The sequence below is a fragment of the Sinocyclocheilus rhinocerous genome, unplaced genomic scaffold, assembly GCF_001515625.1.
Source record: "Sinocyclocheilus rhinocerous isolate Xijiao unplaced genomic scaffold, SAMN03320098_v1.1 scaffold5755, whole genome shotgun sequence".
Classification (NCBI taxonomy): domain Eukaryota; kingdom Metazoa; phylum Chordata; class Actinopteri; order Cypriniformes; family Cyprinidae; genus Sinocyclocheilus; species Sinocyclocheilus rhinocerous.
The window spans coordinates 41,964-68,562 of NW_015624492.1; the positions used below are offsets into that span (position 1 = coordinate 41,964).

The 26,599-nt window shown below is 31.3% G+C and overlaps 2 protein-coding genes across 3 annotated transcripts in view; both read right to left on the bottom strand.

Moving 5' to 3' along the window:
* Window positions 1-18,637, bottom strand: part of ass1 (argininosuccinate synthase 1) — a 46,690-nt gene extending 28,053 nt beyond the window's left edge. For both annotated transcript variants that reach the window (XR_001640122.1, XM_016553277.1), the window contains exons 1-8: window positions 18,494-18,637; window positions 16,038-16,106; window positions 15,777-15,965; window positions 13,998-14,054; window positions 13,846-13,920; window positions 12,191-12,261; window positions 12,087-12,117; window positions 629-719 (exon numbers count right to left, since the gene is read on the bottom strand). Coding sequence is in view for 1 of the 2 variants with exons in the window: in XM_016553277.1 (XP_016408763.1) it covers window positions 629-719; window positions 12,087-12,117; window positions 12,191-12,261; window positions 13,846-13,920; window positions 13,998-14,054; window positions 15,777-15,965; window positions 16,038-16,106; window positions 18,494-18,595 (685 nt within the window). In the remaining variant the exon portion in view is untranslated. The remainder of the gene's footprint in view (window positions 1-628; window positions 720-12,086; window positions 12,118-12,190; window positions 12,262-13,845; window positions 13,921-13,997; window positions 14,055-15,776; window positions 15,966-16,037; window positions 16,107-18,493) is intronic.
* A 5,001-nt stretch (window positions 18,638-23,638) lies between these two features.
* surf2 (surfeit 2) overlaps window positions 23,639-26,599 on the bottom strand; it is a 6,763-nt gene continuing 3,802 nt past the window's right edge. The window contains exons 3-5 of the mRNA XM_016553298.1: window positions 25,242-25,278; window positions 24,795-24,950; window positions 23,639-23,750 (exon numbers count right to left, since the gene is read on the bottom strand). Coding sequence (XP_016408784.1) covers window positions 23,661-23,750; window positions 24,795-24,950; window positions 25,242-25,278 — 283 coding nt within the window. The 3' untranslated portion in view covers window positions 23,639-23,660. The remainder of the gene's footprint in view (window positions 23,751-24,794; window positions 24,951-25,241; window positions 25,279-26,599) is intronic.

The window sequence follows — 26,599 nt, forward strand, 5'->3', positions numbered from 1 at the left end:
TTTTTACTAGTGGGTGCAGGACACTATAGTTCATTTATGTAAGTGAGGAGAGCAAAATAAAGTAAACTGTGACACATTATACCCAAAAATTATTCATTCAGTGGACTGCCAGTAAAATTGATAAAAATTTGGGACCAAAAATTTGATGACAATTTGACCTGACCATGTTTTATTACATACCTTTCTATCAAAGTTATCTGACATTATCAAGATGAATTTGTTCTGATACAGTTTAACTCTGAGTCATATTTTATTTCCATTTTCTAAACTATAGCGAATAAACTGTGATAATGTGAGAAATGTTGAAGGTGTCTGAATTAATTTAGGTTTGACTGTAGTATATTTATATATATATGACTTGACATGCACTTATTTAGGCTACTTTAGATTTAAACTAAATGAATTGCTCTCTCAGTAAGACCTAGCAAGTAATATTACATTTTTTGGTCATTAAAATACTTTTTTTCCCCTGCAATTAACGTTAATTTAATGTTAGATAGTAGTTTACCGACTCATGAAACAGTTCACTCACTATGAGATTTGTGCCTGTAAACAGTAACAAAACAGCAATTCGCAGCACATTTGTAGAAAGTGTCGTATATAACGACTCTGAGACACATTCACTAACCTTTAGCGAAGTGGATCTCCAGCACGTCTGGCTCATTGGGAGAATCTTCTGGGTTCTTGGTCATCTGGTAGAGATCTGGAGGTGCGTGATTCTGACAAACAGCATTCATTCATCAGTACATCAGCAGGGCTTTATGACAGAGATTCCCACACTCCTGTTAGTGAGCTGATGAAAGGCTAATACATACTTAAATGTAGTGTTGTCAAACGATTAATCGCGATTAATCGCATCCAAAGTAAAAGTTTTTGTTTACATAATATATGTGTGTGTACTGTTTATATTTATTATGCATATATAAATACAAACACATACAGTATACTTTTCTTAAATATATACATGCATGGGTGTGTATCTATATATACACAGTACACACACATATACTATGTAAACAAAAACTTTTACTTTGGATGCGATTAATCGCGATTAATCGTTTGACAGAACTACTTAAATGTCAAATTAAAATAAATAAATAATTGTACAATACAAACAATACAAATTAAACACTTTCAAATATTTCATTTGTTTATCTGCATTTCATGTGACATTAAATGGCATCAGAGAACCATAAAACATGCAAATGTGTTGTTAAATTGTTGAAATATTATATATACAATATAAAATACAAAATATATAGAAGATGCATATGGTCCAGTGGAAAACATTATATCTCGCAATTTTGACTTTATATCTCGCAATTCTGAGTTTATATCGCAATTCTGAGTTTATATCGCAATTTTGACTTTACATCTCAATTCTGAGTTTATATCTCAATTTTGAGTTTATATCTCAATTCTGAGTTTATATCTCAATATCTCAATTCTCAGTTTATATCTCAATTTTGAGTTTATATCTCAATTCTGAGTTTATATCTCAATATCTCAATTCTCAGTTTATATCTCAATTTTGAGTTTATATCTCAATTCTGAGTTTATATCTCAATATCTCAATTCTCAGTTTATATCTCAATTTTGAGTTTATATCTCAATTCTGAGTTTATATCTCAATATCTCAATTCTCAGTTTATATCTCAATTTTGAGTTTATATCTCAATTCTGAGTTTATATCTCAATATCTCAATTCTCAGTTTATATCTCAATTTTGAGTTTATATCTCAATTCTGAGTTTATATCTCAATATCTCAATTCTCAGTTTATATCTCAATTTTGAGTTTATATCTCAATTCTGAGTTTATATCTCAATATCTCAATTCTCAGTTTATATCTCAATTTTGAGTTTATATCTCAATTCTGAGTTTATATCTCAATATCTCAATTCTCAGTTTATATCTCAATTTTGAGTTTATATCTCAATTCTGAGTTTATATCTCAATATCTCAATTCTCAGTTTATATCTCAATTTTGAGTTTATATCTCAATTCTGAGTTTATATCTCAATATCTCAATTCTCAGTTTATATCTCAATTTTGAGTTTATATCTCAATTCTGAGTTTATATCTCAATATCTCAATTCTCAGTTTATATCTCAATTTTGAGTTTATATCTCAATTCTGAGTTTATATCTCAATATCTCAATTCTCAGTTTATATCTCAATTTTGAGTTTATATCTCAATTCTGAGTTTATATCTCAATATCTCAATTCTCAGTTTATATCTCAATTTTGAGTTTATATCTCAATTCTGAGTTTATATCTCAATATCTCAATTCTCAGTTTATATCTCAATTTTGAGTTTATATCTCAATTCTGAGTTTATATCTCAATATCTCAATTCTCAGTTTATATCTCAATTTTGAGTTTATATCTCAATTCTGAGTTTATATCTCAATATCTCAATTCTCAGTTTATATCTCAATTTTGAGTTTATATCTCAATTCTGAGTTTATATCTCAATATCTCAATTCTCAGTTTATATCTCAATTTTGAGTTTATATCTCAATTCTGAGTTTATATCTCAATATCTCAATTCTCAGTTTATATCTCAATTTTGAGTTTATATCTCAATTCTGAGTTTATATCTCAATATCTCAATTCTCAGTTTATATCTCAATTTTGAGTTTATATCTCAATTCTGAGTTTATATCTCAATATCTCAATTCTCAGTTTATATCTCAATTTTGAGTTTATATCTCAATTCTGAGTTTATATCTCAATATCTCAATTCTCAGTTTATATCTCAATTTTGAGTTTATATCTCAATTCTGAGTTTATATCTCAATATCTCAATTCTCAGTTTATATCTCAATTTTGAGTTTATATCTCAATTCTGAGTTTATATCTCAATATCTCAATTCTCAGTTTATATCTCAATTTTGAGTTTATATCTCAATTCTGAGTTTATATCTCAATATCTCAATTCTCAGTTTATATCTCAATTTTGAGTTTATATCTCAATTCTGAGTTTATATCTCAATATCTCAATTCTCAGTTTATATCTCAATTTTGAGTTTATATCTCAATTCTGAGTTTATATCTCAATATCTCAATTCTCAGTTTATATCTCAATTTTGAGTTTATATCTCAATTCTGAGTTTATATCTCAATATCTCAATTCTCAGTTTATATCTCAATTTTGAGTTTATATCTCAATTCTGAGTTTATATCTCAATATCTCAATTCTCAGTTTATATCTCAATTTTGAGTTTATATCTCAATTCTGAGTTTATATCTCAATATCTCAATTCTCAGTTTATATCTCAATTTTGAGTTTATATCTCAATTCTGAGTTTATATCTCAATATCTCAATTCTCAGTTTATATCTCAATTTTGAGTTTATATCTCAATTCTGAGTTTATATCTCAATATCTCAATTCTCAGTTTATATCTCAATTTTGAGTTTATATCTCAATTCTGAGTTTATATCTCAATATCTCAATTCTCAGTTTATATCTCAATTTTGAGTTTATATCTCAATTCTGAGTTTATATCTCAATATCTCAATTCTCAGTTTATATCTCAATTTTGAGTTTATATCTCAATTCTGAGTTTATATCTCAATATCTCAATTCTCAGTTTATATCTCAATTTTGAGTTTATATCTCAATTCTGAGTTTATATCTCAATATCTCAATTCTCAGTTTATATCTCAATTTTGAGTTTATATCTCAATTCTGAGTTTATATCTCAATATCTCAATTCTCAGTTTATATCTCAATTTTGAGTTTATATCTCAATTCTGAGTTTATATCTCAATATCTCAATTCTCAGTTTATATCTCAATTTTGAGTTTATATCTCAATTCTGAGTTTATATCTCAATATCTCAATTCTCAGTTTATATCTCAATTTTGAGTTTATATCTCAATTCTGAGTTTATATCTCAATATCTCAATTCTCAGTTTATATCTCAATTTTGAGTTTATATCTCAATTCTGAGTTTATATCTCAATATCTCAATTCTCAGTTTATATCTCAATTTTGAGTTTATATCTCAATTCTGAGTTTATATCTCAATATCTCAATTCTCAGTTTATATCTCAATTTTGAGTTTATATCTCAATTCTGAGTTTATATCTCAATATCTCAATTCTGAGTTTATATCTCAATTTTGAGTTTATATCTCAATTCTGCCAGAACGTTCCAACAACGTTCAAAATAGAGAATCACTGCTAAAGTGCTGTTGAATCCTGCAGCCGAATGGATGCATTTTGATAGATTCTGCTTTGACACATTTTGCAGGACAAAGTACTTTGTTCCATGCAAAAAAAAAAAACATTTATTTATTGTCATGTGAGCAAAAGACGAAAATAAAAGCCCACATGGTTTGAAAACCCATCAAGTCTTCATGTCAGACAGATGTACTTCCACTCGGTGAAGCCAGGGGTTTCTCTCCACCTGCTGTGTGTGTGTGTGTGTGTGTGTCCGTCAGACGGCGTTACCCCTGCCAATTACCACAGATTACAGCAGGATGACAGTCCGTGTGTCCTGAGCTGAGGCAAATTGCAGGGGAACTATGCAAAATAACCACCGGGTGCATTTAAATGGAAACCTTTACCAGACAAACATCATCATACGATAACTAATCTCTGTCCGAATGCACGTCCGTCTTTACCGTCGCTTTAACTAAACGCCGTCTCTGACTGCGCGGCGCTACTTTCTTTATTTTCTGCTTCACTAGTATCTGTCCTGAGATAAAACTGGTGAAATGGCCTTAAAAGCCATTTGAAGAAGCGTCTGGAAGGGTAAAATTAATGGGTAGAATTTTAACACAAGAGATTGAACGCTGTTTGTGTGCTGAGTCTCGATGTTTTATCAGATGTATAAATCCATGCATCTGAAGTGTGATGCTATTTCAATGCATGGCTTGTTACTTTACTGTGTAAAACACAAGGTTTTTAGTGATGAGAGTAGTAGTTTAGTGATGTCATGAGCTGAGCATCTTAGATATGCACATTGAAACTATACTAGTCAACATTTGGATCAAAAGAGTTCATCAAAGTTGCCGTAAGACAAGAATGCATTTTGGTTTTAGGTTTTAGGACAACTTTGATGAAAGGTTTTGATCCACTTCAAATGTTGACTAGTGTAGTTTGGATCCAAATTATCCCAAATATTAAATAAACATGTTGGTTTGATCTTTTTTTTGTGTGTGCAATAAGCTTGGTATATTTTAAGCCCTAACAAGTTTTCTGCCTCTTACTGCACCGTATATGAAATATTATATTGCTTTTTATTGTAAACATTATATACCATACACAAAAAAATATGTTCTAGAAACATTTTACGAATGTTCCCATTAAGTTATTAACAATAATTCTGAATGTTTTAAAAATGATTGTTCTTGGTTATGCGAACGTTAAGGGAACGTTTCCAATTCATCATTCTGAAAGCATTATAGAAACGTTACTTTTTAATTTTCTCTGAACGTTCTGAAACAAGAAGTAACATTCAAAAAATGTTAGACTAACGTTTAAAACATTTTCCATGAACGATGTATAAATAATGTTTTACCGGAAGAACGTTTGTTCATAACTTTGAGAGAATCTTGCCAGAACATTAGATACATTTCTGAGATTGTTCCCTGTTAGCTGGGATTGTTCATGGAACATTTTATTTCTGAAACATTTTAGTCGAGCGTTCATCTAACATTTTTTTTACGTGTTTCAAAGCATTCAGAGAACATTCAAAAGTAACATTCCCACAATGTTTGCAAAATGATACAAATGGAACGTTCCCTTAACATTCAAATGCCCAAACAAAAACATTTTTGAACTTTCAAAAGTAAAATTTTTATAACTTAATTGGAACATTAGCAAAACGCTTCTGAGACATTTTTGCAGTCAATATTGCAATTTCTGTAAAAATTGGGAAAATTGAATAAATTCCTTTTTTCTCCCCATCAAATGTAAAAATCTTTTCTTAAACGGAGGAATAAAATCAAATGGAAAATCTGTGCAAAATGTGGGACACAGTGAAATATCAACTCACATGATTTCTACAATGAATTAAGTATCAAATCAACAGATCACAATGCATGAACCGAACTGATCAAAATCTGCCTATTTTCTTTATAAAAACAAATGGAACAATTCACTGCATCACCAGCAGCTGGATTTAACAGCGATTATTTGGCTATTCGTGTGAGGATCATCTCTCATATTTAAGCTCAATAAAGTTTAAGTTTATGGTCTCATTGTTCAAAGTACTTTTTTTCTGAAATGTTTTAGTTGGACATTTATCTAGTGTTTCAAAGTTACCACTTGTTTCATTCAAAAGTAACGTTCCGATGATGTTTGCAAAATGATAAAACATAACGTTCGTATAACCAAGAAGTTTTTTTTTTTTTTTTTATAAACTAAAGTATAAAAGTGCTGATTTGTTGAACTTGTTGAATGCAATCAAGATTGCAATTTATGTAAAAATGGAGAAAACAGAATGAGATTGTTTATTTTTCTTCCCATCATGTTGCGGGAAAAGTATGAATGATGTTAATAACAGTTTTTCTTAAAAAGGGGCTAAATATTAGCAAAATGGCAAAATGGCAAAATTCAACATTTTATTTTGCCAAAAACTATTTTCAACGTCAAATCAAAAGATAATGTCAAAATATGATATTGCATGAACTGAACTGACCAAAATCATTCTTTACAAAAATTAACTAAACGATTCACTGCATCACAAGCGACTGAGCCAGACCTGAACAGTGTCTTACGAGCGACGAAAGAATCAGGTGAAGCTCAACACGTTTCAGCGCTTGATATAATGTGATGGGATCAATGAATTTCAATTCTGACCCCCTGCTGGTGGATCTGGTCTCGCCCTTTAACCCCGCGAGACAGGCGAAGGTAGGAATAATCCACAGAGAGAATGACAGGCAGAGAGAAGGCATTGGTGGCAAATGGTCCGTGAAGAGAAGCATCATGTCACTGGAGCGCGCTTTATTCAGCTGGCCGTATATTGTTGTCCTGAAAGACGACAGCCGCATGAACTTACAGCAAGTAAATTTCTCTCTTTCCACATGTTAGCTGCCTCATTTGCTTTCAATCAAAGCCCGGAGTTGAAAGAGACGGGGAAAGGGAACGGCGATGAGGGAAAGAGTGGAAAGAATGAGATAATTCTGAATGTTTTAAAAATGATTGTTCTTGGTTATGCGAACGTTAAGGGAACGTTTCCAATTCATCATTCTGAAAGCATTATAGAAACGTTACTTTTTAATTTTCTCTGAACGTTCTGAAACAAGAAGTAACATTCAAAAAATGTTAGACTAACGTTTAAAACATTTTCCATGAACGATGTATAAATAATGTTTTACCGGAAGAACGTTTGTTCATAACTTTGAGAGAATCTTGCCAGAACATTAGATACATTTCTGAGATTGTTCCCTGTTAGCTGGGATTGTTCATGGAACATTTTATTTCTGAAACATTTTAGTCGAGCGTTCATCTAACATTTTTTTTACGTGTTTCAAAGCATTCAGAGAACATTCAAAAGTAACATTCCCACAATGTTTGCAAAATGATACAAATGGAACGTTCCCTTAACATTCAAATGCCCAAACAAAAACATTTTTGAACTTTCAAAAGTAAAATTTTTATAACTTAATTGGAACATTAGCAAAACGCTTCTGAGACATTTTTGCAGTCAATATTGCAATTTCTGTAAAAATTGGGAAAATTGAATAAATTCCTTTTTTCTCCCCATCAAATGTAAAAATCTTTTCTTAAACGGAGGAATAAAATCAAATGGAAAATCTGTGCAAAATGTGGGACACAGTGAAATATCAACTCACATGATTTCTACAATGAATTAAGTATCAAATCAACAGATCACAATGCATGAACCGAACTGATCAAAATCTGCCTATTTTCTTTATAAAAACAAATGGAACAATTCACTGCATCACCAGCAGCTGGATTTAACAGCGATTATTTGGCTATTCGTGTGAGGATCATCTCTCATATTTAAGCTCAATAAAGTTTAAGTTTATGGTCTCATTGTTCAAAGTACTTTTTTTCTGAAATGTTTTAGTTGGACATTTATCTAGTGTTTCAAAGTTACCACTTGTTTCATTCAAAAGTAACGTTCCGATGATGTTTGCAAAATGATAAAACATAACGTTCGTATAACCAAGAAGTTTTTTTTTTTTTTTTTATAAACTAAAGTATAAAAGTGCTGATTTGTTGAACTTGTTGAATGCAATCAAGATTGCAATTTATGTAAAAATGGAGAAAACAGAATGAGATTGTTTATTTTTCTTCCCATCATGTTGCGGGAAAAGTATGAATGATGTTAATAACAGTTTTTCTTAAAAAGGGGCTAAATATTAGCAAAATGGCAAAATGGCAAAATTCAACATTTTATTTTGCCAAAAACTATTTTCAACGTAAAATCAAAAGATAATGTCAAAATATGATATTGCATGAACTGAACTGACCAAAATCATTCTTTACAAAAATTAACTAAACGATTCACTGCATCACAAGCGACTGAGCCAGACCTGAACAGTGTCTTACGAGCGACGAAAGAATCAGGTGAAGCTCAACACGTTTCAGCGCTTGATATAATGTGATGGGATCAATGAATTTCAATTCTGACCCCCTGCTGGTGGATCTGGTCTCGCCCTTTAACCCCGCGAGACAGGCGAAGGTAGGAATAATCCACAGAGAGAATGACAGGCAGAGAGAAGGCATTGGTGGCAAATGGTCCGTGAAGAGAAGCATCATGTCGCTGGAGCGCGCTTTATTCAGCTGGCCGTATATTGTTGTCCTGAAAGACGACAGCCGCATGAACTTACAGCAAGTAAATTTCTCTCTTTCCACATGTTAGCTGCCTCATTTGCTTTCAATCAAAGCCCGGAGTTGAAAGAGACGGGGAAAGGGAACGGCGATGAGGGAAAGAGTGGAAAGAATGAGTGAAGAGATGAAAGTAAAGCAGTGAAATCTGGCCAGTGGATTGGAAGTGAGGCGTAAATCACCGTGTCCTGAACCGAGAGAGACATTCTCCTTCTGATGAGAGAAGATGATCTGCATCAGCGTCTTAATAACCCTGAGATCCTTAACTCTATTCCTGAGGCCTCTGATTGACTGGTTTTGATCAAGTAAAGGTCAGAATAACTGCAGTAATATCTCCAGATGAACACTTACTGGACTGAAGCAGCTCAGCTTTACTTGATTCTCCATCAATCATGTTTTAGAGTCTCAAATCTGATCCTCAGGATCTTTTGAGGAGCGTTTGTTTCCAGAAGCTTTACTTTCACTGTTCCTCAGCGGAGGAATGATCTTCACAAGCCTCCAGAACATCTCACATCTTCTGAGGAGCCTTTATTTCTTCAGCTCTCAATCACTGCATTATATGTTTGGAGCATTTACATCTCCTCTTACTGAGACAGATTAATGCAGATATAGAGTGACGACTGATGTTTATAGCATTTTATCTCAGTATCTGCTGCACTGTTATAAAGATCTCATTGCATTTCAAGCATCAGAATTTCATCATAGAAATATCAGCATCTGCAGCAAATTCATATTTTTGCTCAGTTTGAGTCTCTGAATAAATTTTAGCTGTTTGTTCCTCCGTATTCTCACTATATTAGACTATATGAGCCATAAGAGCCTGATGATCAAATATGACACTTAAAAAAAACTTATTATCAAAAATATATTTTGGTCAATAAACAGTTCCATTTAAAAAAAAATGTTTTTCTGACTATTTTCAGACTAAATTCTTCATCATTTTCATCTTTGTTTTTGTTAATGAGCAGTGAGATGAGATTTATTCTGTGGCAGAAACCAAAAAAAAAAAAAAAGAATTGCAAGATATAGACTCTGAATTCTGACTTTCTTCAAAAAAAATTCACCACAGAATAAAAAATAAATAAAATGGTGAAAAATGAAGACATCCAAAGGATATTCAAAAGTGTGTTGATTATAATTATGAGCAATTAAAGCTCCACGTCTAAATAAAATTTGTCTAAAGGGTTAATAAGTGGTTCCATTTCAAATGCTATAATTTCATTGGTCAGGTTGCACAGGGTTAAAAGCATTGAATACAAAAACACATGCATGCGATGCCTCGTGGAAGCTTTTATATCTCACAATTCTGATTTATTTTTCATGCAGTTCTGAGAAAAAATATAAACTCAGAATTCTAGCAATTCTATTATCTTGCAATTGTGGCCTTTTTTCTCTGAATTTTGAGTTTACATCTCGCAATTCTGTTTGTTCTTTTCTGACCCAGGAATAAATCGCATCTCCCCGCTCATTAACAGAAAACGAAGAAGAAAATGATGAAAAATGAAAGCAATGATGACGGAAATCTCAAAAGTGAGACATCTAAAGCATATCCAGATGTTTGAAGCTCAGAGCAACTCGTCACATTCACATTCAAATATTGAGAAAATCTCATGTTTGAAACATGAGAAACATGATCTTTACTTAATATCCTAATGATTTTTGGCATAAAAGACGCATGTTTAATTTTTTGCATAACATTTTTCAAATGTGTTATATGTTCACATGCATTCATTAAATAAATAAATAAAGTTTTTCTTCAAATGAGAGTGTATTGTCTTGGATTGAAAATATATGGAGGGCTAAATAAATTCTTCAACTTTCTTTTCAAACAAAGTGAGCAAAAAAATATATCAGTTGAAAATATATTTACATTGAAAGTAAATATATTTTTTGAGATTTTGAATTTTTTTGCCATATGGGTCTGAACGGAAATAACTTTGCTTTACTCGATTATCCAGACATCGTTTTTTTTTTTTTTTAGAAAAATGAGCCTGATGATCAAATATGACACTTAAAAAAAACTTATCAAAAATATATTTTGGTCAATAAACAGTTCCATTTAAAAAAAAATGTTTTTCTGACTATTTTCAGACTAAATTCTTCATCATTTTCATCTTTGTTTTTGTTAATGAGCAGTGAGATGAGATTTATTCTGTGGCAGAAACCAAAAAAAAAAAAAAAAGATTGCAAGATATAGACTCTGAATTCTGACTTTCTTCAAAAAAAATTCACCACAGAATAAAAAATAAATAAAATGGTGAAAAATGAAGACATCCAAAGGATATTCAAAAGTGTGTTGATTATAATTATGAGCAATTAAAGCTCCACGTCTAAATAAAATTTGTCTAAAGGGTTAATAAGTGGTTCCATTTCAAATGCTATAATTTCATTGGTCAGGTTGCACAGGGTTAAAAGCATTGAATACAAAAACACATGCATGCGATGCCTCGTGGAAGCTTTTATATCTCACAATTCTGATTTATTTTTCATGCAGTTCTGAGAAAAAATATAAACTCAGAATTCTAGCAATTCTATTATCTTGCAATTGTGGCCTTTTTTCTCTGAATTTTGAGTTTACATCTCGCAATTCTGTTTGTTCTTTTCTGACCCAGGAATAAATCGCATCTCCCCGCTCATTAACAGAAAACGAAGAAGAAAATGATGAAAAATGAAAGCAATGATGACGGAAATCTCAAAAGTGAGACATCTAAAGCATATCCAGATGTTTGAAGCTCAGAGCAACTCGTCACATTCACATTCAAATATTGAGAAAATCTCATGTTTGAAACATGAGAAACATGATCTTTACTTAATATCCTAATGATTTTTGGCATAAAAGACGCATGTTTAATTTTTTGCATAACATTTTTCAAATGTGTTATATGTTCACATGCATTCATTAAATAAATAAATAAAGTTTTTCTTCAAATGAGAGTGTATTGTCTTGGATTGAAAATATATGGAGGGCTAAATAAATTCTTCAACTTTCTTTTCAAACAAAGTGAGCAAAAAAATATATCAGTTGAAAATATATTTACATTGAAAGTAAATATATTTTTTGAGATTTTGAATTTTTTTGCCATATGGGTCTGAACGGAAATAACTTTGCTTTACTCGATTATCCAGACATCGTTTTTTTTTTTTTTTAGAAAAATCATCTTCAAATGTGATTCTTTGAGGAAGGTTTATTTGTTCATCTCTCAGTCGTCACTGGATTGCATTGCATTATATGTTTAGAATCTGCAGAGCTTTGATCATAACGATCTCTTACCTTCGGATTCTCCAGAATTCCAGATTCATAGCTGTTAAAAGACATTTTTAGTAAGTTTTCTGTAACAGCAGTAAAGAATGCATGCAGGTAAACAGAGACTTCACCTGATGTGCATGAGATTTGCATCCATGCTCCACGGTGCCTTCGGTGTGACAGGAACAGGAATACCGTGTTTCTGAGCAAAGACAACAAACATATGAGCTACAGGACTGAGTCACTCTAGAAATTGCTAGTAAATTTCACAAACAATTACAAAGAAACTAGAAGTAACACGTTGAGTTAAACATGAAATTTTGAACGAATATTTTCTTGTAAAATGCACAACCAATAATCGTTGTTTTATTCAGTCTGTAGTATTTCTGATGCTTTCATCTGTGTTTAATGCGGAAACGCTCACACACTCACACTCACTCTCACACACACACACTCACTCACTCTCTCTCTCACACACACACAACACTCACTCACTCTCTCTCTCTCTCACACACACACACACACACACACAACACACACTCACTCACTCACTCACTCTCTCTCTCTCTCACAAACATTTGAAACTCTATATACAGTATATACAGTCGATTCTTTATATATGCAAAACGGAGCGACTTTTATCAGTCTCAGAATCCACAAAGATTAACTTTAAGTCATCAAGACACAAAAAGAGCTGTTCAGACAACAGGTTGAAGAAAAAGTGATATTAATAAAGACAGACGTCTGTGATCAGATGATGAGCTCCATCTAGTGGAGAGAATCAGGACTGAATCAGTTTTGTTTGTGGCAAGCTGTTATGGTCTTTAACTTAAACTGAAATTAAAACCATTGTTGCTTTAAATTACATAAACATGAACTGAAATAAAAAATAAAGATGTAAAGTACTACAACACTAAAACTGAAATTAAAATAAATTTAAATAAAAGCCATACAGACATATAAAAAACTAAAATAAAAAAAACGAAAATTAAAACGAAAACAGAAACAGAAAATACTAAAATTAAAAAAAAAAATCTAAATATTACAAATTATAAAAAACTGTATCTCAAAATTACTAAAATAACATTAATAATGGTTCTCAACCTTTTTGACTCCTAGATAATAACCAAAAGCCCTACAAAATATTTGACAATGCTTTTTTTATTTACAGGAATTAGGAGTGGCAATATTTTAAATATAACTACATTAAAATAAATATTAAAATAATTCAGTGAATTGCAGTGAATTTGCATTCGTTTGTAATTGTACAGATTTTTACAGTTGTTTGTGATTGCTTTTTGATGTTGTTGTTGTTGTTGTTTTTTGGAGCAATTTATTAAAATAATTTAATGCAAATAATTAAATTAATGAAAATTAGCCATTTCTAACTAATAAGATAAAGCTTAACATAACAGAAAAAAGAAAAAAAATTATATTTATTCATTATAGAAATGTCCATGACTTTTCCAGGTCTAGAAATCACACTTCTCAAATTCTCTACAAAATTCTATACATTTTAAAGATGTTTTAGCTCATTTCAAAGCCTTTACGTTAAGTCATTTTGTGTCCTTTTTTGCCCCCTAGTGGACCCCGGACCCCTGTAGAGCTATAAAAAGAACATGAAAGAATTTGATAACAATTGTTTGCATTCATATTAAAATCCCTGAGTTTTGGTTGCAGTCTCCGGTGTTCTGGAAGGTCTGAGCACAGTCTGTGACGCTGAGATCTCAGTTTGCAAGGAAAAAAGCGTAGAAGCGGGTGACTAAAGAGAAAGTTTGAGCTGCACCTCTGCGTACTCCATCAGGTCGGTCCGGCCCCGGAAGCGGCTGTAAAACTCTGGGATCCTCCACGGAGCGATGATCTGAGACGCAGACATGAAGACGGTCAGAGACAGACGACGGGTTTATAATAACACTCGTGTGACGGATCTGAACTCACCTGCACTTGAGGATAGAGCGCGTAACACGTCAGCTCAAAGCGGATCTGGTCATTCCCCTGCAGCAAACACAGCACTAAAACATTCATTCACACGCTTCCTCACATGCGTCTGTGTTTATGTGACCCTGGAGCACAAAAACAGTCATAAGGCTCCATTTTTCAAAGATGAATACATAAGCTTTCCATTGATGTATGGTTTGTTAGGATCAGACAATATTTAGCTGAGATACAACTATTTGAAAATCTGGAATCTGAGGGTGCAAAAAAATCTAAATATTGAGAAAATCATCTTTAAAGTTGTTCTTCAGAAAATAACGATCACATTTTCTTTGGATTTAAACACCATTCTCAGTGTTTTTCTGTAATTAATGGACACATTTACTTCTGTGTTCTTCAGGAATCACAGTCTTTATGATCAATGAATTTGCATGACTTTTCTAGTTGTTTGTGATTTAAATATAAATATATATATATATATTTACCTTTTAATTACAAATAGCAATTTCTTAGCAATTTATCTCTACTCAAATGTTTGTATATATTAATTATAGAAATTTCCATAGCTTTTTAAGATTTTGATGAATTTTCAAAAAAATGAAAAAAATTTAAATAAAATGGATAATTGTAATAATAAGAAAGAGAAGTTTCTAAATCACATCAAATCTCTGATCAGAGTCACAGAACAGACTAGAGCTGAAACACATTAAAGATGCACTTAAACCCACAGAGAAACATCACAGCGAAAACATACTTTATTTTACCTAAAGGACTTTATTCTTTTTATTCTACTGAAAGGATGTTGTCAATATACACTACTGGCCAAAATGTCTTGAAAGAAGTCTCTTCTGCTCGAGGTTGCATTTATTTGATCAAAAATACAGTGAAAACAGTGAAATATTTTTAGAATGTAAAACAGCTGTTTTCTATGTGAATATCTGTTAAACTTGCGTCCTTGAGGAACGCAAGTATTGATTTCTTCTTTTTTTTTAATATTTTCAACATTGATAATAATCAGAAATGTTTCTTGAGCAGTAAATCAGCATATTAGAATGATTTCTGAAGATCATGTGACACTGAAGACTGGAGTAATGATGCTGAAAATACAGCTTTGATCACAGAAATAAATTACAGTTTAACAGATATTCACATAGACAACAGCTGTTTTACATTCTAATAATATTTCACAATTTTTACTGTATTTTTGATCAAACAGAAACAGCCTAAAGTTACAGTGACTGAATATTAAACTGTTCAGCAGCTTATTAAACTGAGCTCTTCCTATCATTTGCATGTTATTCTGTTAATCCTCTATATAGGTGTTTTCACAAATGTGACCCTGCAGCACAAAAGCAGTGTTAAGTCGCTGGGGTATATTTGTAGCAATAGCCAACAATACATTGTATGGGTCAAAATTATACATTTCTCTTTTATGCCAAAAATCATTAGGATATTACGTAAAGATCATGTTCCATGAAGATATTTAGTAAATGTCCTACCGTAAATATATCAAAACTTAATTTTTGATTAGTAATATGCATTGCTAAGAACTTCATTTGAACAACTTTAAAGATGATTTTCTCAATATTTAGATTTTTTTGCACCCTCAGATTCCAGATTTTCAAATATTGTCCTATCCTAACAAACCATACGTCAATGGAAATATTATGTATTCAGCTTATGACTGGTTCTGTGTTCCAGGGTCACAGTTCTCTCGAGGTGATCAGCTGAGCTCTGTGTGTCTGAGTCCGGAGCAGGTTTATTCCAGTGTAAAGTGAGCACCTTTCCTGTGGCTCCGTGAGAAACGTACTGCGCTCCTTCTCTCCGGGCGATCTGCACCTGTCTGCGGGCGATGCAGGGCCGAGCGATAGATGTACCCAGCAGATAGCGGTCCTCGTAGACGGCGTTGGCCTGCAGCGCGGGCCAGATGAACTCCTGCACAAACTCCGAGCGCAGGTCCTCGATGAACACCTGAAGCACAGACACACACTGAGCACACAGTCCCTCGCTGCACGCAGCTCCGTCACCAGCTTCTCCTCTTACCTTCTCAGCTCCAAGCTTCTCCGCTTTCTTCCGCGCAGCATCAAAGTCCTCATCCTGTCCAATATTGGCCTTCAATGCAATAAAAAGGGGGTTTATGTTGTTAATCAAACGTTGAGAAAACTTAAAAGTTTAAGGCAATTTTAAGGCAAAGGCATTTTTGAGTTCTCAACTTGTTATTGTAGGAGATTTTTGAGTTTTCTGAAACTCAAAACTGAAACATTTTCTCAACTTTTGATCTTTTACAGTGTAGGAAGGTAGTTTGACTTTTAATGCCAAGGGATTAGCTGAGGCTCCTCTCACAGCTAGAGCTGGACATTTTCTGCTAATTTCAAGAGTTGCAATAAAAAATAAAATAAAGAAATAAAAAAAAATTAAATAAATGAAAATTAAAAATCTAAAGAAATAAAATAAAATAAAATAAAATAAAATAAAACATTTACTTCTGTAAAGTCAGCTGTTTATGGTACTATAGAGGAGGCTTTTGCCAAACAGGGGTTCACACGTTGATGAAAGATAATAATTAATTAAATTTAAAAAATCCTTTTAAAATAAAAACAAGAAACTTACTAAAAAAGTAAATATTTTATTTGTTGACCTCCATGTTATTTAAGCATTAACCAACATCAGAGAACCGTGAACATGCAAATGTGTTGAAATATTAACTTTATTTTTAAGGGGTTTGGCTGACAAAAAAATAAATTTGTGTTCAAAATTAAAGTAAATTATTAAGATAAATTAAATCATAAAAAATAAATAAATAAAACAATAAATAGATTAAAATTACTAAAGGTGTTTTAAATAAAATAATTAAATTAATATGACATTAGTGTTAAAATTAATTAAAACATTTTAGATTAAATTAAATTAAATATCTTATTAAACAAATCCTTAAGAGAGCTCACTGAATAAAAATGATCATCTACTTGCATTAAAAGCAGAGCCGTTGAACAAGTTTTGTTTAACAAGAACAAAAAGCTTGTGATTTATGAAAGAAAACAGATAATCTTTAACAAAAAGAGAAACTTGTCTTGTGTATCTGGACGTTTGACCACAAGCCTGGTCCAAACTACAGCTTCATCGGAGCAGAAATGCAGCGTTTATGCTGCTCAAACAGTAATGCGTGATGCTAGCAACATCAGTTTCATGGATTCGAACCCTAGAGGATGCATGTAATGCAGATGGGAAACCAATGAAGACTTCAATCATTATTGCTCTAGTTTTACGTCATTCAAACCAGTTTCACCGCCTCAAATCAGGCTATTCACAATTGTTACTGCACTTCCTCAATGCATTTGTTTTTCCTGTTTATTACTATGAAGCTGCTTTGAAACAACCTTCACTGTATAAAGCACTATAGAAGTAAATGTGTACAGAAGTAAACAGTATACTAAAATAACACTACATCTCTATAGGGTTATGTTTTAAAAACAATTCAGAGAACAATTTAGTTTAAAAAAATTACTTTGACTAGTGCACATTTTCTATTTTCAATTAATCTTAGTGCCTTTTGAGTATATATTGCCTAAAGTTTACTTTCATAATGGGGCATGTTGTCACAAAAACACACAACAAAATTATTAAAACTTATACTAAAACTAAAATCAAAAGGAAAAGGGGAAATAAAAATATAAATAAAAAATATTTAGATTTTTTTTTAAATTCTAAATATGAAATACCATCATACAAAAATATTATATAAAATAAATAATACTACAAAGAAGAAAATAATAATAATATAAACTTTCCAATGCAACATTTCTCATTTTCTTGTAGTTTAACTTGATGTACTAAAATAACTAAAACTAAAATAAAAATGATTAAAAACTATATAGATATATTTAAAAACAAGAAACACTAATAAAAATGACAAAAACACAAAATTTCTAAAACTAACTAAAAATGTAAAAATAAAAAAATCGAACTAAAATTTAAATGAAGCATATAATATAAAAAAATTAAATCTAATTCAAAATATTCACTCAAAATATTATTCACTATAAATATCTATATATAGTGTGTATATATACACAGTGTATATATGTATTATATATAGGTATATTATACTTATATACACTGTAGATGTTTGAATGTTGTCCTCAGAAAATGTGTTCGTATGCAACATGAAACTAAACCTCAGAAGCTCCTGACTCAGACAGGCCTATTGTTCCTCACAGCTCATGTATAATCACAGCATTGTTCCTCTCGGTTTACGCTTGCGCTGTGCTTCTGCTGCGGACACACAGCTTATGAACACTCATCTCAAACCCAAACCGCCCGATGAAGAGCGCAGATGATTCACGGCTGGTTAGTTGGGAAACGCTTGGTGTGCAAGTCTTCACAAGCCTGGGCTCAGCATGGGAATAAAATCATTTCACCAAACACCTTCCTGCCCTGCAGCTCTCTGCTAACGATGAGCAGATTCCCTGAAGGACACCATGCGTTGTGTGAGGAGTTACCAGGTAGGCGATGACTTCGTAGCCCTGCTCCTTTAGCCACAGCAGAATACAGGAGGTGTCCAGACCCCCGCTGTAGGCCAGAACCACCGAGCCCTTCGACATCTGACCGCTCCAGACCTTCAGAGAGAGAGAGACACACACACACACACACACACACACACAGAGACAGATTATACTGCCACCTGCTGCCCAAGACAGAATGTGCTTCTGCGGAAATAGAATTAAAACCAGAATCAGAATGTATTTTGTTAAACACATAAAGCAGCTCTAAAGAGTGTTTAAAAAGGGATGAACCCTCTATGGTACGGAGTTGCCATATGGCAACAATTAATTTCTACTTATTTCCTTGTTATTCTGAAAAAAATACAATATATTGCAATATGGTAATTAAAAGGGCTGGCTTTAAGGTAGTCAATGATGTGCTGTTTTTAAGTCAAATGACATTTGAATGTTCCTCCAAAACACACAAAGACTGGATATGGTTGAGCTAAATTGGTATTATCTAATTGTGTACTTAAATTTAACAGCTGACCGCTACTGTAAAACCCCTTCATTCATTATTATTGTCCATGCTAAACTGTATGAACAAGATATGTCAAGATTATGAAGGTCATTTATTTGAAGATAAGTAGCTATGTGTAGAGTCCAATTTATTTATAAAGGAAATTAAAAGTCATAAAAGGATTGCATTAATTTTAAAGTTAATTAAAATGATAAAAGACCAACAGAGCAAACATGGTGATATTAATTGTCCTTGCATGATATCCGACAACCATTTTTTTTTAAATATAAATATAAACTCTAAAATGAACTCTGCATATCAACTATTCAAGCATCATAACCTGACCAGAGCATTACTTCCTGATTTAACCAATTAAATTTTTTAAGCTATACATTCAATTTGATTATACTAATCAAAAAGGCAGCAACTGAACTTAAGAAATTGGTAGATATTTTTACAGTGCAATTTAAAAATAACATACAATTTTATTAATTTGCATGACTTCTCCAGATTTAGAAATCTCACTTTTAAATTTAAGCCTTCTCGTATGGTTTTGCCCATATATTTTAGAGATTGACATATTATTAAAAATGCCCACACTGTAAAAACTAATGTTAAAAAAAATTTACTTATGGCAACATGTTTTCCTATTACTTTAGCAGTATATTTTAGCCAGTGCTGTAAAAAAGTAATGTAAAAAAAATAAAATAATAATAATAAATAAATAAAATAAACATGTTTTTCCATTACTTCAGCTCATTAAAATTATTTAAACAATTTTAACTTCATTTTTTAAGCTATAGGAGATTCAACTCAATTTTTAAACTCAAGATAATTTAGTTTAATTTACGATTCAATTTAATATGACATTGAATTTAAAAACTGAAGGCAGTAAATTAATGTAAGTTAAGTTGAAACAGACGAATTTACATGATTTTTCCAGATCTAGAAATCAGACTTAAAAAATGAGGCTCTCATAGAGTTTTTTTTTCTTCTCCAAACATTGAGGAGGTGAATTAAGATCAAATAATATCTTGATTTCTTGTGCTTTTTGTCTTATTTCAATGCATTTCTCTAATCGAGAAGCGCAGTTAAAAGAACTGAGACTATGCACACCAATAATGCCTGTAAAATCAGCATTACATTTACTACATTTATGGCTGTTAGAATTAATTGCATCAATTATTGTGTTGTTTGCATAGTAAAATGCAATGCCAATATTGCCTACACTGTAAAAAAAAATCCATAAAATGTACGGTAAAAAAACGGCAGCTGTGGTTGCCGGAATTTTACTGTAAAAAATACGGTAGCAACATTTTAGGTTTTACGCAGCTGACCGCTACTGTAAAACCCCTTCATTCATTATTATTGTCCATGCTAAACTGTATGAACAAGATATGTCAAGATTATGAAGGTCATTTATTTGAAGATAAGTAGCTATGTGTAGAGTCCAATTTATTTATAAAGGAAATTAAAAGTCATAAAAGGATTGCATTAATTTTAAAGTTAATTAAAATGATAAAAGACCAACAGAGCAAACATGGTGATATTAATTGTCCTTGCATGATATCCGACAACCATTTTTTTTTAAATATAAATATAAACTCTAAAATGAACTCTGCATATCAACTATTCAAGCATCATAACCTGACCAGAGCATTACTTCCTGATTTAACCAATTACATTTTTTAAGCTATACATTCAATTTGATTATACTAATCAAAAAGGCAGCAACTGAACTTAAGAAATTGGTAGATATTTTTACAGTGCAATTTAAAAATAACATACAATTTTATTAATTTGCATGACTTCTCCAGATTTAGAAATCTCACTTTTAAATTTAAGCCTTCTCGTATGGTTTTGCCCATATATTTTAGAGATTGACATATTATTAAAAATGCCCACACTGTAAAAACTAATGTTAAAAAAAATTTACTTATGGCAACATGTTTTCCTATTACTTTAGCAGTATATTTTAGCCAGTGCTGTAAAAAAGTAATGTAAAAAAAATAAAATAATAATAATAAATAAATAAAATAAACATGTTTTTCCATTACTTCAGCTCATTAAAATTATTTAAACAATTTTAACTTCATTTTTTAAGCTATAGGAGATTCAACTCAATTTTTAAACTCAAGATAATTTAGTTTAATTTACGATTCAATTTAATATGACATTGAATTTAAAAACTGAAGGCAGTAAATTAATGTAAGTTAAGTTGAAACAGACGAATTTACATGATTTTTCCAGATCTAGAAATCAGACTTAAAAAATGAGGCTCTCATAGAGTTTTTTTTTCTTCTCCAAACATTGAGGAGGTGAATTAAGATCAAATAATATCTTGATTTCTTGTGCTTTTTGTCTTATTTCAATGCATTTCTCTAATCGAGAAGCGCAGTTAAAAGAACTGAGACTATGCACACCAATAATGCCTGTAAAATCAGCATTACATTTACTACATTTATGGCTGTTAGAATTAATTGCATCAATTATTGTGTTGTTTGCATAGTAAAATGCAATGCCAATATTGCCTACACTGTAAAAAAAAATCCATAAAATGTACGGTAAAAAAACGGCAGCTGTGGTTGCCGGAATTTTACTGTAAAAAATACGGTAGCAACATTTTAGGTTTTACGGTTTTTACTTAAATTTACAGTTAAATACCGTAATTTCATTAACTGAAATAATGTTGTCTTTTACCGTTAAATTCACGGTCATTTTTTACAGTGTAACTCTCATCATGAGGGTGCACATATTTAGAACACCACACCATTGGATCATCAATATAAACTTCTGAAAGTCAAACGTCCCGTCTAAAATACAGTACAGAGTTCACAGCGCTGATCTGACGTGTGATGCATTAGGCCCTCAGGAACGTCATCCGACGAAAGCATCGCAAATAACATGATAAAGAGTCCAGAAAGAGGAAGATCTGATGCACTCCATTTCATCTACATCTCTCACAGTGCTTTTAAACGGCAAAAACATCCCACAGAACGCTTCCCCATAAACACGGTTTCATTATTAAACACAAAACGAGATTGAAACAAATCGGAATCTCTTCAATTGCAGCAACGCATTGCGACGCACTAAATAAAACTCCAGGATTTAACAATGCACTAACATCAAACATAGGACTGACACGCACATTATTTTAAGATTTTCTCCTAAATCGGCGAGTTATGAGCTACTTTTAGCCTTAAGAGAAATGACAAAAAACAACATTTTAACTCAAATTAAAACAAAAATAAAGTAATTATCGTTAACTGAAACTTAAACCATTTTCGTTACTTGAAATAAAATAAATGTTAACTGAAATAAAATAAAAAATAAATCATTAAAAAAATATGAAATAATACAAATAAAATAAAGTAAATGATTTTATTTCAGCTGGTTCCCAAGCAAACATTTCTTATTTTTGTTTCGTTTAATATGAAGTTCTAAAATAAATAACTAAAATAAACTAATGACTACATAAGCTAAAAATAATAAATAAAAATGACAAAAAACAACATTAACTAAAATTAAAACAGACAATATAAAAATTAAGTAATTATCGTTAACTAAAACTTAAACTATTTTCATTACTCGAAATAAAATAAATGTTAACTGAAATAAAATTAAAAATAAATCAATAAAAAAATATTAAATAATTAGAAATTAATACAAATAAAATTAAAAAGTAAATGATTTTATTTCAGCTGGTTCCCAAGCAAACATTTCTTATTTTTGTTTAGTTTAATATGAAGTTCTAAAATAAATAACTAAAATAAACTAATGACTACATAAGCTAAAAATAATAAATAAAAATGACAAAAAACAACATTTTAACTAAAATTAAAACAGAAAATATAAAAATAAAATCTAAATAGTAACAACTATAACAGTATCTTGATGATACTAAAATAACACTAGTATGAACAGAACATCGTTTAGTTTAATTTGAATTTAAAATAGCTAAAGCTAATTAAGAAAATGAATAAAAACTTGTAACATAAAGACAAAAAGCACAAAATTAACTAAAATGAAAAACTTTTACAGTATCTGAATGATTCCAGAAACACTGATATCAGCAGAACAGCATCAAGCACTGGAAACCGGAGTGACACCGCATTCAGCTCCAGTGTGAACAGCATTCATCTGAACTCCGCTCATGAGAAACCTGAGATCTCACAGAATACTGGAAGCAGAAGAATCTCACTCGCCTTGAAAACTAGCTCCCACTCAGACTTTGTTGTTACTGAAGAGAAACACTTCTGAAAAAAGATTCCTATTAGTCAACTATGAGCAATACTTCTAACGTTAATTAACATTTACTAATACATTATCAAAATAAAATGTTTTATCTATTAATATTTTTAATAGACCCGAGTTCACACAAACTGTAAGCAGTTTGTTTTTTATTAACTAACATTACTCTCAAAAAACATTTAGATCTAAATGTAGAATTTTTGTATTTGAATTGCATATAAATTTTAAAATATACATCAAAAATTACCATAACTTAAAAATGAATAAATAAAACGATTAATAAAAACTATAATTGTATCTAATGAATAAGAGTGCTGTCAAACACAATTACATGCATCTTTACGAATGAAAATCCCTTTATTCAGATCCAGAAACAATGAGAGTGAAAACAGTTTCAATGAGTTACAAACTTTATTATTTTCCATTGACTTTGCCAACATGTTTAAAACCCTTCTTCTTCTTGTTGTTCTTCTTAATCTTCTTAGTAAAGCCAGCAGACTGAACCTAAAAAACAACAGGGAAGTTACATATTAAAGACATTTCTCACCACATTCAGTTAATATATATATAGGCAAGGCAAGTTTATTTATATAGCACATTTCATACACAATTACAATTCAAAGTGCTTTACATAAAAACAATAAAAACATCATAAAAATAATCACAACAATAAAAGCAAAGCATAAAAATTTTAAAATGATAAAAAAAAGAATTAACATTTGTGTATAGTGTAAATCTGTTACATGAAATATGTGTCAGTGTTATTTTAGTATAAGATATGATTGTAGTTTCTGTTAATAGTTTGAATTAGTTGTTTTTAAATTTTCAGTTAATAAATTTGATTAATTTTGTTCTTTTTTTGTCCATTTATTAACCTTTTTAATATATATATATATATTTAGTTTTTATTCATTTCTATTTCAGTTTTAGTTATTTTAGCACATCAAGTTAAGTTAAAATGAGAAATGTTTTTTTGGCAAGTAGCATAAATAAGTTTTTTTATTTTAAGTAATGAATTGTTATTAAGGTTTTTGTTAACTATAATAACACTGATATGCAGCACTGTGAATTCACTGCAACCAGTTAATTTAAGCAAGGCTAGTTTATTTATAGCACAAAGTGCTTTAAATAAAAATAAATAAAAATAAAATAAATGTTAAAATTATTAAAAAAAATAGATTTAAAATGAATTAAAACAAGCATATAGTGCAATGATTTGTGTATTGTGTAAAACTGCTGTGATACTAGTGTTATTTTAGTATAATTGAGATATGACTGTAGTTTTTATATTTTCATTTTCCCTTAATTTTAATAAATTTTATTGATTCTTGTTAGTTTTTGTCATTATATTAGCCTTTTTTTAAATGTATTGTAATATTTACCTTTTATACATTTTTATACATTTTTTTATTTTTAACTGTAATAATACCAATGTGTGACACTATAAATCCAACACATGTAAATCAAATACAGATTCACATTTGTAGTGATTAAACTGTCATTGTTGACATTTAGCTTTCATTATCACAACGTGATTCAGTCACTCACCTTTTTGCGTTTCTGCATCTGGTTTTCTACTTCCATTTCAGACACATCTTCATCTTCATCATCATCGGTCTGAAAATCATCTTCCTCAGCATCACTGACGTTCTGCTCATCGTCCGTCTTCTTCACGGTGAACACAGACGCTGCAGAGAGACACGGCTGACGTTAGCGATTAGTGCTGTCAAACGATTAATCGCATCCAAAATAAACGTTTTTGTTTACATAATATATGTGTGTGTACTTTATGTATATATAAATACACACACATACAATATATATTTTGAAAATATTTACATGTATATATTTATTTTATATATACACATTTAATATATAAACATAAAATTTTTCTTAATTATATACATGCATGTGTGTGTATTTATATATAACAGGGCTGCCCTCAATTTAAGATTTTTCTGGTCGACTAGTAGTCGTTCATTTTAAGCATCTAACATCTTGCTTAGACAACTTAGGTTGTCTTTCAGGGTGTCTTGGAGGGGTGAGGTTTATAAGTCACAACTTCTTGCTACTGGGGTTCCTCAAGGCTCAGTGCTTGGACCGCTTCTCTTCTCCATCTACATGTCATCATTAGGATCTGTCATTCAGAAGCATGGCTTTTCTTATCTCTGCTATGCTGATGCCATCACTGCCATGACATTTAAATCATTATAATGAGACTTTAATTGCCTACATAGCCTAATAAGCGCTCAAGCACATGCATAAAGCTTGCCACAGCGCACCGGCAGAAGTAATGATTATTAATGTGTCAGTGAAAAACAGTAAGGAGACTGTATTAACATTTTAATAATTTAGTTTTCGGTTTAAGAGATGAACTCGGCGACACTGACTCGTCATCTCCGCAGTAGTGGACGCACCTGTATGCATGTTTCATACGGATTACATAATCTAAGAATATTAGTTATCCATTTGAAAGTAGACATTTCACTCTCTATAGATATATTTTTAATGTCTGTAAAGCAAACATACACAGAGCTTTGCGCTCGAGTTCAGAGACTGAGACGGCAGAAAGCAAGCGCATCCTGTTTGCGTTCATTATTTTACAAAAGCGCCATGTTTTGTTGTTATTGTGAGTGCACACGAATAAACGTAGTCTTTACAGATTTTAAATATGTATTACTCTTATCTGTATGACCAAAAATGAGGGAGTATTTTAAGAGCAAGCCTCCATCTGTCCTGCTATAGCGCACATTTCTCTAGGTTAACATCAGATTGAGCGGCCATGTAAAGTTGCTAATACTTACATATTTCAGATGATAAGCCATATTTGAGGTGGATGAAAGATAGGCGAGCGTTTGGATGTACTGTATTACCATAGACTAGCTGTTAACGATCTGTTAGTCACGGACTGCGTGACTTCGCCCGTGGATTTTTTTACATTTTTGTTTTCTGCAACTAAGCGACTAATAAAATTTTGGTTGACCAAGCCTCTTCTGGCCGACTAATGATTAGACGACTATTAGGGGGCAGCCCTAATATACACTAGTCAACATTTGAAGTGGATCAAAACCTTTCATCAAAGTTGTCCTAAAACCTAAAACCAAAATGCGTTCTTGTCTTAGGACAACTTTGATTAACTTTTTTGATCCACTTCAAATGTTGACTACTGTATACATAATAAATATACACAGTACACACATAATATGTGAGCCTGGAGCACAAAAGCAGTGTTAAGTCGCTGGGGTATATTTGTAGCAATAGCCAACAATACGTAAATTTCCTATATCAAAACTTAATTTTTGATTAGTAATATGCATTGCTAAGAACTTAATTTGAACAACTTGAACAACTTT